This window comes from Leptinotarsa decemlineata, unplaced genomic scaffold (assembly GCF_025532065.1).
Source record: "Leptinotarsa decemlineata unplaced genomic scaffold, Ldec_3_MD MMD2_tig00026294_RagTag_RagTag, whole genome shotgun sequence".
NCBI classification, from domain to species: Eukaryota; Metazoa; Arthropoda; class Insecta; order Coleoptera; family Chrysomelidae; genus Leptinotarsa; species Leptinotarsa decemlineata.
In genome coordinates this window covers 9,064,653-9,077,719 of record NW_027412674.1, presented here as the reverse complement: position 1 = coordinate 9,077,719, position 13,067 = coordinate 9,064,653, and the positions used below count along the sequence as shown (strand labels likewise).

The window sequence follows — 13,067 nt, the reverse complement described above, 5'->3', positions numbered from 1 at the left end:
TCGATAAACACTGGTCCTTGATGGAGCTTCATCGCCAAAAATTGAATTGAGTTCATCCATGCACTGTTGCTGAGTTAATCCACGTCGAAAGTTGTAAAAAATAGTCGCACGAACATGTTCACGATTTGATTGAATTTTTGTGCCGAGATGAATCTTTTAAGTTACTGTTAACAACACAAATAATAATAATAATAATAAATCGGCTTTATTGATAATACAAAAAAAACAATACAAAGATATATTTGAAAATGAAAATAGTTTACAGGAGATTCTGGTACTCCTTGGCGAAGTCTAGCTCAAAGCTACTCTAACTCACCCAACAAGCATCACTCCATAATGCACGCAAACATACAAAAATAAAAGCAATTAATAGTGATGGTACCACGAAATGAGAACCGTAAATAAAATAATAATTTGTGATTACCTTCTAAAGATTGATAAATAATTTAATTGAATTGATCTGTTGTCTAAAAAGTAAAAGTTGACATTACTGACATTCATAGATATAATTTTTATATTTGTATTTGAATTTCCTGATATTGAATCTCTTCAATTGCTCCGGCAATGCATTATAGAGTTTTACAGCACCAAAAAGAAATGATCTCTGAAACTGTGCAGTGCGATATTGTGGCATAGTTAATTTGTTTTATGTCTGATGTTTCTTGAGTGAATATTTTCACGCAGAATTAGTTTTTGTATTAAAAGAGGAGAATGGGGAAGGGTGATCAATTTATGGACAAAACAACCCAAATGATGAATCATACGGTTTTTCATATTGAGCCAGCGGGAGTTTTTAAAGGCTTCAGAAATTGAATCATACTTACGAAGTCCATAAATTAGGCGGCAACAAGAATTTTGCACTTTTTGTATTCTTTTTTTATCTGAATCATATAAGTATGGCCCATATATGAAGTCAGAGTAGTTGAAATGGCTTAGCACCAAACTATCACAGAGCATTCTTTTTAGATGTTGGCTCAAAATAAAACGATTACAGTATAACAGTTTCAATGACATATAAGCTTTTTTCATTAAATTTTTAACATGACTAGTAAATCCAAGATCAGTGTCAAGCATGACCCCTAAGTTTTTAGCTGTATTGACAGGAGTCAAGATAGTATAACCTAGTTCTAAACGGAAATTGTTTTCTGCAAATTTACGATGCTTCTGCGATCCAAAGTGCATCATCATTGTTTTATTAGGATTAATTTTCAAATCATGTTCACTTGATAGCCCATTGATCAAATCAAGATCAGTGTTGAAGAGATTTTGTGCCTCAGCACATTCATCGATTTTTAAGTGCATGTATAATTGTATGTCACCAGCATACGCCTGTATTTTACATTTCTTGATGGACGAGATAATGTCAGTAGTATAAATGATGAACAATAAAGGTCCCAAAATGGAACCCTGTGGTACTCCTGATAGAATATCAAGAGGTAAGGAGTGATGACCATCAACAACAACTTTTTGAGATCGACCAAGTAAATAAGACTAGATGAGAAATAAGGCAGCACTATCAAAACCATAATATTTGAGTTTCATGCAAATCAGCTCATGATTGATGGTATCGAATGCTTTCGAAAAATCTAGTAGTACCACAGTGCTAATGATTCCCTTATCAAATCCCTCAACAATGTCTTGTGTAACAGTAGCAAGAACTGTAGCAGTGCTAAAACCCTGCCTAAAACCACATAAAAAATAGCGCGCGTATTCAAAACGTTCTGAATACGTATAAGCTCAAAAATGGCCAACTTTACGATAGAGCTGTCAGTTGCCAGATTGCAACACTAGTGTTGCCAAATCCCGAAACATAAAAGGTAACTTATCGTATACCAACCCTTTACTTCCACATCCGAATTTAACTCAAAATTGGAACTTTTATGTCCCATACCCTCATTTAATATCTCGCAGAGTTCAATGGACACTAGATGTACAGAATATGACCTCGCAAGAGTCAACATAGAAATAAATCTGTTGAAAATTCTAAAGGAAACAATTCAACACAAGAGCAAATCTGTGAAAGACTACTAGATGAAACAATTCATTAGTTTCATTACACCAAGATTGAAATTATCAATACCATTGAACTAAGACAGCGGACTGGTGATTAATTAAAATGAACCACTGTTAGTACTTTGATAACTTTCCATCGGAAAAGGAAAACATTCAAAACCATTCAGTTGAGTCACTGAATTACTTTTTCATTCTGAGGATTTCCATTTCACCATTTTCATTGTAAAAATACCATTTGCCATATTTTGATGCTAATTCTTAGTGACGCTGTGAATAAGGAATGCAATGCGGTTGTTGTAGTTCTAACAAGTTGACAGATTATCAATCCCTGTCTATGCGAATTCAGTGTTATATTTTTATACCAGGAAAAATGTTGATTCTTGATAGAAATTAGATATCACTTGGTATTTGTAATTTAATAAAACAAGAAAAGTTGAAGAATGTTGTTGATTTTGTTACTTTTTGAAATTATAATCGGTTTCCAAGTAGAAATGAATCATTCAAGACATACCGGGGTATTCAAAAAATAAGGTGAGTGTTCAATTTTCGAGGGCCACGTCCACTTTATACACTCGAATCGGCGTGTTCGGCGATGCATCAAATATTTTGTGTAAAAAAAAAGAACTAAGTGCTCAAAAACTCTTGAAATGTTGACAGTGGCATACGGTGATTGTACTCTGTGTCAGAGAAATGTTAACAAATAAAGAAAATTGTTATCAGAGAAGTTGCTGAGGATGTCTGCATATCGGTTGGCTCATGCCATGCAATTTTTTCGGAAATTTTGGGCGTGTGGCATTGTAGTTTATTTCAAATTGCTGAATTCTGACAAAAAACAACTTAGCTACCGTATTCACCAGATTTGGCCCCGTGCGACTTTTTCCTGTTTCCAAGATTGGAGAGAACTATGAAAGGATGGCATTTTGCGACGATTGAGAAGATAAAAACTGAATCGTTTAGAGAGCTCAAGGACGAAAAAGTACATATCAGAACTGCTTTGAGGATTGTGAAAAACGCTGGCACAAATGGTTTATATCTGAGAGAGACTACTTTGCAGGAAACAAAATAGAAATTGATGAACAAATACATATTCTCTGAGAAAATTGAAAACTCACCATTTTTTTTAAACAGACTAGTATATTGTTGGTGCTTCTAATCTTGTAAAGAGATTCATCAAATCAGCAGCCAAGAAATTTTACTGAGCTTTTATGATTTGTTAAAGTTGATAAACCGCGATCATGATTGACTTCTCTCAAGAAGAAATTTAAATGGATTAACTTATGGGAAAGCTGCATAAAGGACGATTTTGATAATTTTCATGAAATTATGTACAACAGAATCATAATTTTTCTCAACATTTGCCTATTTCAATTCGGAATGTAGCCATGCGAATAAAAAAGATCACTATTGGAGTAACCCAAACGGAGGCACAAAATTCAATTGGTATTCTAAAAAATTCCATTTTCGGGTTTAGCTCAAAATTCAAGGATTATCTTATAATTGACGAACCTAAAGACTCAAATTGATGCAAAAGGTTAGTTGGATTTTCAAAATGATCTCATTTTCAGCAGGACTGTCATCTATTGCCAGAAGTTTAATGGGAAAGTCACAGATATGTTGAATGAGAGCATAACGGAAATACGTGAACGGGATTTTGCCTCTTTAAAAACGTTGGAACTTTTATGCCACTAAACAAAGTTATAAAATATACATAGCAAACAGTCTTAAATTCCACACAATTATTTGTTTTCTATGCTATATATTTCATCATACGCGTTTAAAATAACTAATAAATTTTAACGACTTACTTATAGGAAATCACGCTATAGTTAAAAAAACACAAAATTTTTAGGGGTATTTATAGACGATGAACTAAATTTTGGTGAGCATGTAACAAATTTATGCAAAAAATAGCATCTGGCTGCTATGCAGTTCAAGTTGTTTCTAACAAACTTGATCAATCCTCAGCCAGAGTTGTGTATTTTTCCTTGATAGAGTCGCACTTGAGATATGGAATTGCCTTTTGGGGCTTATGTAATCAGAAAGTTCTAAATTCAGTATTTGTTCTACAAAAAAGGGCTGTCAGATACATATGTAGGGCAAAATCACAAGACCACTGCAAAACACTTTTCATCAGTCAGAAAATTTTACTGTACCTTGTTTATTCCTTTTAGAAACCGTTTGGCTAATTCACAAAAAATACTCCAGCTCAGCGGTATATAATGACAGACGTTACCACACGTTTACCCTTGCCAATCAATCCCAAAATTAGCAATTACAAAATTTCCTTTGATATATGAGACAAAAAGAATATACAACCATCTTCCAATGTGCTATAGGGCAATAGCAAATTTAAAAAAAAAATCAGAAAATTAGTTGAAGGAGTACTTCTGCAAAAAGCCTACTATGACTTGAAGGAATATTACACTGATGTATTTTAACTCTTAGTATTTCAGATGCTTACATATCTGTAATGATTTATTTATTTATTATCTGTAATGGTTAATACACAGGGTGTAACTAAATAAGTGTGAAACATTCAAGGAGATGATTCCTCATCGAAAAAAAAGATAGGATCTTTCATAAAGAAATTTCACTGGAGCATCCCTTGTTAAGATACAGCACCTTAAAAAAATATTGAAATTAACCTGACGTTTTGTACTACCAAAAAGACACTTAGCCAGAAATTTATTTGGTTTACCCCATGGTTGTAAGGGGTGGAAAACGCAACCCCTGAAATTGATTTCCAATGTAACTTTTTGTCTTATTATTTGTTTACCATTTAAAAATTTATTTCCGATAGCCTGTTTCATTCTAAACAAAAAATGTCTCTTGGGTCTCTTGGTACATCGTCATAAATGCGAAAATACGAATCTAATCTATCTAGTAGGTCGCTATTAGCGATAGTGACAATTAAATTGGTATGACGCTGTCAGTTTGTGAATTTTCGAAATTGAATTAATACTAATTGCGTGTTGTTGTTCTGTTCTTTATTTGTTACTTTAATAATTCACTTGTCATTAAAATGGCATACACAAATGAGGAAATGGCTGATATGCATTACGTTTATGGTCTGTCGCAGGGAAATGGGTTAAAAGCTTCTAGAAGATATGCTGAAATGTATTTTCAACGGTAGTATCCTTCACATAAAATATTTGCTCGACTTCATCAACGATTACGAGAATATGGTTCATTCGACAAAAGAACGCAGGATTGTGGTCGCCATCGAACACACAGTTCATGTAATCAATATTGGAAATTTTTAAAATACATTATTACTAGCTATTTTTCTAAAGTGTTGTATTGTGCTAAGTAAATACAAACTGTTTCTGTTATCTTTTTATGTCCTATTTTGTTACATATACATATATTCAGTGTCTTCTTGAAATTATATATTATTTTATAGTTTATAGTTTTTTTATGACTAAGGAGCGATAACTAATATGTGTAATTTTCTTTGTTTGTTTTTTTTAGTTAATTATTTTAACCAAGCTTTGTCAATAAGATATGAATCTTCAGACAATAAAGCATATTTTGACTCGACTTTGATTCATGTTACAATCTAATTGAAAATTTAAAATTATTTATCTTTCACATACCTCTCCAACTGATAATTCAACAAAATATTGAAAGCTTTAATTATTTTTCTGTTTTTTTAAACAGATAATACAGAATATTTGACTAAATACATCCCAAAACACCGAAAAAAATTGAAGTATAACAAAACCTTCTATTCACTTTCTAGTCAAATTAGAATACCTGAAGGTTTCAAATCATTTTACATTTGAATCACACTCGGAAAAGTTAATGAAAATCCAACCAGCAACGACCCATTGAGAGCTTCATCAAAAACATTGCATCATACCAAAATTAATCATAAAAAATTAATGCCGTTACCTTTCAAATGCGAATCCATTTTGGAAAAAAGCTCGTAGGACATGAGATCAGCTGATCTGTGTATCGACAAGGCAAAACACTAAAAGACAAACAGCAGCACAGTGAAACGTGCTTCGCAGCGAATGGAGCAAACAAAACACTCTGCGAACTCGCAGTAGGACGATGAGTGAACCGAGAAACAAAACAAACGAATGGAGGGACTGGACGCTTATGTTACAGCATTCAAGAAAATTGCCGAAGGAATAACAAATTGCGTCCCACGCGATGTTACTTGGACGGTGTGGGGTCAAGTGGTGTCTCATATTTGGTTTCGAATCAATTCACAACTGCAATGTTCTTACCGTAGTATAATTTACTGGCGACCCGCCTCGGCACCGCACGGGCGCAATGCTGATACTAAATATACATATAAACGCGTGCGATCGCTGCTAATTATAAAGTGCTATAGGGCCAAGCGCGGTCTTCGAAGCGCTATTTATAGGCACGCGATGCCGCTCCCCGGCCGGTACCGCCGCAACCGCTATGTCCCTGCATTTCACATCAGTAAAATCTTCGAAAATACTCATTTGAATTACCCGCTGTGAAGGGCCATATTGATCTATACTAAATGCACAATGTATTTAAATTACTTAATTGGATGTATTGTTGGATGTATGTTGTATTGCTTGAAGTCGCTTCGTAAATAGGCCATTATTTCTCGAGGATAAGAAATGGTTATTGTGGGTTATCCCTAAGAGATAGACATATACCGTCGCGGACTTTCTTGTAGACCTTTTGAAGGTCTATACACTCACCCATGTAACAATGACAAACTGAATGAAATGGATAGACTAAGAAATATATCTAGCGGAAATTAAAAAATATAAAATAAATTAATATAAAAAAAACTTTAAAAAATATATTATTCGCGCCAAAAAAAGATAAAAAGATTGAAATTACATCAAACCTATTCATTTTCCAATTACTTCACAAAATTCAATTGTAAATAATAAGATTTGAATTTCATTAAATAATAAGCCTCTGTGCTGCACGATGTAAAGGACCACGCACACTTCTTATGCAGAATGGCTTTCTGTCGAATCGCTTGAAATTTTAGTTTTCTTATTTTTATTTTATTTTGTTGAGCTCGATCTACTGATCAAAAGTCACCATAGGCACAAAAAAATTATATGCATAGTTTTCGAAATACAAGGTGTCAAAGCTGGAAAATGCCACTTTCAGACCAATATTAACTAGTTAATATCACACATAATTATCGGTAGAATTGGAAAAAACTAAATGGAGTGTATAGTTCTGATCTCAGACCAAACTTCCATATATATGTTATGAACTTTAAAGAATAATATACGGGATGAATCGTTATTATTTTTGGGTACTATAAAATGAAAAAGGAAACTCTAAAATGTGTTGACGCTTTCTTGCATATTGTTAAAAAAATCACAATAATTCATTCAACTGTTTCTAGCTGAGGCCACAGTACACCAAAAATATTAGAATTATTATTTTATATAGAGCGATTCACAATTTTCGTTGCGATATATATTATTGTTTCGCAATGATTCGTTTTTTACATTTCAACAAAATTTTCACTCTTGAATCAGGTGAAAATGTACAGAAACCAAAATCAGAAATGATCAACAGAGTGATTCAAATAACTCATATCTATTTATAGATATACTGTATACTAAAATTTTGACTGTCAAATTCTTTTATATTTCAGCATAGTAAATGTGATTTGAGAATTTAAGTAAAAATTACAGAAAATTTGTATGTACTGTTTTCTATTTATAACCTGGCATAGTCAACTAGGCATATTTTTCAAGGATATTGAAAATGTGATTATACATCATACATCATACGGGATGGGTCTAGAAATAGCAAAATGTAAAAACAGCATGAATGGCGATAAGGGACCCATCCCGTTTAGCCCACTTTTTAATCTTCTGTTAGGAAGAGAATAATTACTAAGAACTTGCAGGTAGTTAATTACCGAGAAATTCTATATTGGACTTCAGGTATACAAGAACAGTATATAAGGACTGACTAGACTAGGTATCAATTTTCTTCTCCTGAGGATGCTAACTTTGTTGGCGAAACGCGCGTCGAGTGCAAAAATATCAGTTTGGTGTTAGGGCAATTGATCTCAAAAAAAGTTAGTTAATATTGGTCTGAAAGTGGCCTTTTCCAGCTTTGACACCTTGTATTTCAAAAACTATACATATATTTTTTTTGTGCCTATGGTGAATTTTGATCAGTAGATCGAGCTCAACAGAATACTAGAATTTCAAGCGATTCGACAGAAAGCCATTTTGCATAAGGAGTGTGCGTGGTCCTTTGAGTAATCTCTTCTTTTAAAATTTTTACTATCAACTTATAACGTCATTACACAATTTATATGATATAAAAACTTGTCGCCAGATTTACCTGTGTAGATCAATTAATAATGTAAGTAAATTGATTTGATTGATTTTAATAAAAAAAAAACAGTTCAAATTAAGTAATACGAGTGCTTATATCATATAAATTGTGTAATGACGTTATAAGTTGATAGTAAAATTTATAAGAAAATATTACTCAAATTTACATCGTTCAGCACTGAATCTGAATCTTATTATTCAATTAAATGTAAAATATTATTATTTATAATTAAATTTTGTAAAGAAATTGGAAAATGAATAGGTTCAATGTAATTTAAATCTCGTTTTTATCTTTTTAGGGCGTAAATAAAACCTTTTTTTAGAACATATTTTCATATTTATTTATTTGATCCATTTCGTAGGGTTCAGCCAGCGTTTGCAATGTGAGCGCACGAAAATGTGTTTATTTACATCATATTAGAAGTCTCTAGAATTATCAGTGTTTATCTACTACATTAAGCATGTCATACACATATGAATCTTCCTCTTTAATCACTCTATCTATTTAAAAAACCTATATCAGAATCCGTTGCGTACTTTTAAAGACCTAAGCATACATACGGTTACCCATTTTGTTTTATGTTTGTTTGAAGGCGGTTGACAATGTTTCATTAGTTCGGACTTCCATTGTCTAATATCATATAAATTGATTTGAAATCCCTGAAAGAATCTGTGGAAAATTAAAAAAAAGTAGCTGAAAAAAAAATTTATTAAGCAAAACACTGAAATTACAATGAAATAACATACAAGCAAAAACTATTAACACGAGCTGAAAAATTAAAAAAAATATTAACAAGAAATGAAAATTAAAAATATGAAATATAAATATTCCAAACCAAGTTACTTCACGACGTTTGGATTGTTAGTATCCAAAATCGTCTTCTTCTTTCAGCTCGTGTTAATAGTTCAATTTTTTTTTTGGTTGTTGCTTGTATGTTATTTCATTGTAATTTCAGGTTTTTGCTTAATAAAATTGTATTTTCAGCTAATCTTTTTGATTTTTTACAGATTCTTCCAGGGATTTGAAATGAATTTATATCATATTAGACAATGGAAGTCCGAACTGATGAAATACTTTGTTTTATACTATGTAGTGATTTAGTATTTTCAGTTGTCACTATCAAAGTTTTATCATTCCTGCTGTTATAACGAAATTTCTGATGTATAATGATACTTTTTGCCCAGAACTTGGCACGCGTGTACTTCAGAATAAAACTAGTTCATCCGCGTAGATTCCGATCCTATAAGGATATCAACATAAAATGTATCCTATAATACAATCAATAACCTATGTTATTAATCGATACTTTTCAATGTTGAATAATTATTTTTTATGGTGACAGTGTCATTTCTGATTTATACAATTTCCCAGAAATACAGCTGAACGTATTAAACTATTCAAGAACAAAAACGCAGCACGTGTTTCGCTATAAAATAGCTTCTTCAGACGTGACAGAAAAATTTTGCATTGTACATCTTATAAAAAACAATATATCCTGAGTAGCCTGTAAAACGCGTTGGTTTGTTTACTTCTTCAGACGTGAAAGGAAGGAGAACGAAATGTGGTCTTTTGATAGAGTTAATCTCAATCTGGTACGGTTATCTATCCATTTAATTACTGCATGTCGTAGGCGTTAACGCGGAGTAAAAAATTTCAATGGGGTCAACTGGATAAATTGTCGAATACTTTTTCAGATTCAGAGACGTTGATTCGGCGTTAAAAATTGTATTAAGGAATTGATTCTTTGGCTTTAATGATTTAATAAGTTCTTGTTCTAGACAATGAATGAATAAGAGAAATTATATAAGGGTTTTTCATCTGAGGGCTTACAGAGTGGAACTGGAAACTAGATTCAACCTGATACCTTTCGAATTAGGTTCATTGCTACCAACTTAATGTTCCTAGCAGCACTTTATTTTATTATTTTTTTAAACAGACCACGTAGGTACAGTTCAAGTAAACGATATAGTGCAACCTACTCTCCCACAGTTCCCCTTTACTAAGGGGAGCTAACTGATTTTGTTATTGAATAATCATTTCTAATTATATAAGAATCACAATAACTATATATATATATATATATATATATATATATATATATATATATATATATATATATATAATGAATTTATTTCCACTATTAATATGGAAGTGTCCAATCTCCATATAGTCTTTTTCAATTAAAATTACTTTTTTAATCCTTTACTGCCAGTCTTCTTCGGTACTATTAGATACTTCTTCTTTAATTAGCTCTATTTCCTTTTTATCAAATTTTGGAAAATTATTTTTACGCCTAATACTTTGTTTCAATTTTCCCCAAGTCAACTCGATGGAATTGGAAACACAAAAATAGGGGGGAAATCTCAGTATGGTGTGTCCATACTTTTCAGCAATTCTCTCAACGGCATACACCTTTTCTCAAATATTTTTGGCTGTAAAACTTCAAGTGGTTGGTTTTTGGTATAGTTATTTTCAAGATATAAATTGTTATCCATCAAAAAACTTTTCATCTTTCCTCGAATTTTTATTCGGTACTTTGATGAGCTGTCGCGAATGATAGAAAGCGTTGTCTCAAGAACTATTACACTATTCGCATCCAAATTTGAGATCAATGTGTTTTCAAACCATTCCTCAAAAATATTAGCTTCCATGTTCCATGATAGTCAACATTGCAGTCCTCAACTGTTTTCCCCATAATTCCAAAGAATTCGGAACCTATCCTTTACTTCCTCCGCAAAGCGATCCTTTGTTTGCAGCCATGTTAGGCGTACACATTTTCGAACCCTCAGTCCACCCTTTCGTAACTGTGTCGTGAGTGTCATCCAAGTTTCGTCCAAATAGAAAATTTGCCTTCTTCGATTGACGACTTGTTTATTTTGTGGAAATTCATGTTCACTGAGGATACACTACAAAAACACACTTTTGTCTATTTTCCACTATATTTCTTTATTGTTGACCGGTTTCGGCTATTATTATAATAGCCGAAACCGGTCAACAATAAAGAAATATAGTGGAAAATAGACAAAAGTGTGTTTTTGTAGTGTATCCTCAGAGAAAATTTGCCGTTGTTCTTGTCTATATTTAGTTATTTGTTCTAAGTATTTGTTACGCAATTCGACTATTTTTTTGATTTCCATAACTGCTTGACGTTTGTTCATTATTTTAAATATAAATCCTAGTTTCTTTATCCAATTCTAAAGAGTTTTGCCACAGCAGCTCAAGTTATGGCCGGAAGTATTCAATTTCTTCCTTATGATTTCAGTTGTAGGAATCTCATTGCTTTTGTAACAGTCGTATATTGGTTTTTTCAATGATTTTATTAGATGAAAATCTGAAGGTTTTGGTAATCCTGTATCACATCGCGTCTTGCGTTCATAACGCTTGTTTTTGACTATTTTACGTACAGTTGAGAAAGGAATTTCGATCAAATCTGATGTTTCTTGTAATAGTTTGTTTCCTTCGAAACCAAACTTGAGATGTAGATTCTTAAATACATTGAAACATACTCTCTGTGTTTCAATATTCAAATGCATCCGAATCTTATTCACTCGTATCTCTTTTTCGCATAGTTCACATCGATATTGGAATCACTACACAGGAAAAAGTCTGCGTTGTTATCACACTCGTTTTACTATTAGTACTTGTCCAAGGACGCCACATTTTGAATAGATAACAAACATTTCAAGTAATTATAACTGCACCAATATCGAATTTCAAAACTCAAATCGCGATCAGTTCCTGAACTGAACATTGACGACACAACGGCGATACTCATCCCCACATTCTATTCGTCACCGTAACATGACTTCGAATTTGATTTTATGCCTCTTCTGCCAATCATAAAACCCGGTTAGTAAAAATTATCCAATACGAACCGCCAATTCTTCAGTCCACGTGGACTAGTTCACAGCGGCATTATTTCTCTGTATTGGTTTTTTTGGCCTTTGAGATGACGATAACTCACAATAAAGGTTACTTCGACTATATTGGTATGTCAACGGATACGGCTTTTAGCTTCTTTCTTTGATATGAAGGGGGTATTGAGAGTGAATGGTTTGGTAATGCCATGGAGAACTAAACTGACAGAATAAACTGAGTGGACATGAATTGAGTGAATCTGTATCGGTGCCAGAATAACCAGAAAGTACAGGAAGAGAAAAAGCTGATGAGAGAGGCAAACACGAATTGTCAAGTTCATTTATGGTCCATATGTACCAGCCGTGGGAATACCAAAATAATTTTTCCGAGCCAGATTATGGAATGGGTGAATTAGAAATATGTGAGAAAACGCCCTATCAGCATTCTGCTCTCATTCTCTAAAATATTCGAGAAAAATGTTTCCCGTCAAGTAAGAGCTTTTCTTGAAGGGAATCGAATACTCCCGTACTAGCAGTCTGGGTTCCGCAAAAAACACGTAACACAGACTGCCCTCTTGAAAGTAATCGACGATCTTGCGAGATTCAGAAATCAATCAAAAGACACCATTTTAGTAGTGCTTGATCAAAGTAAAGCTTTCGGTTTAGTTAATTTCGATTTACTCATCAGCAAGCTCAAGTTCATAGGATTCGATGACATTTCTCTTAAATGGATGACCAGCTATGTCACAAAAGGTCAAACTTGATGGTTACTCATGGTCATCCCTAAAAGAAACAATCTCAGGTTTACCGCAGGGAAGTATTTTAGGACCCTTGATGTTTTCACTGTTTTTTTTATTACCCCACTTTCTTATCACATTGTCAAGT

General features: G+C 33.0%; 1 protein-coding gene across 13 annotated transcripts in view; it reads right to left on the bottom strand.

The window, feature by feature from the left end:
* The window catches only part of CLIP-190 (Cytoplasmic linker protein 190), a 140,766-nt gene that overhangs the window by 95,363 nt on the left and 32,336 nt on the right, over positions 1-13,067 (bottom strand). For 2 of the 13 annotated variants that reach the window (XM_074180309.1, XM_074180313.1), the window contains exon 1: positions 5,908-6,145. The exons of 9 other annotated variants lie outside the window; for them this stretch is intronic. In XM_074180309.1, the coding sequence (XP_074036410.1) occupies positions 5,908-5,950 (43 nt within the window). In that variant the 5' untranslated portion in view covers positions 5,951-6,145. Of the gene's footprint in view, positions 1-5,907; positions 6,146-13,067 lie in introns of those variants that run through there. 2 more of the 13 variants (XM_074180312.1, XM_074180314.1) reach the window with 1 other exon arrangement.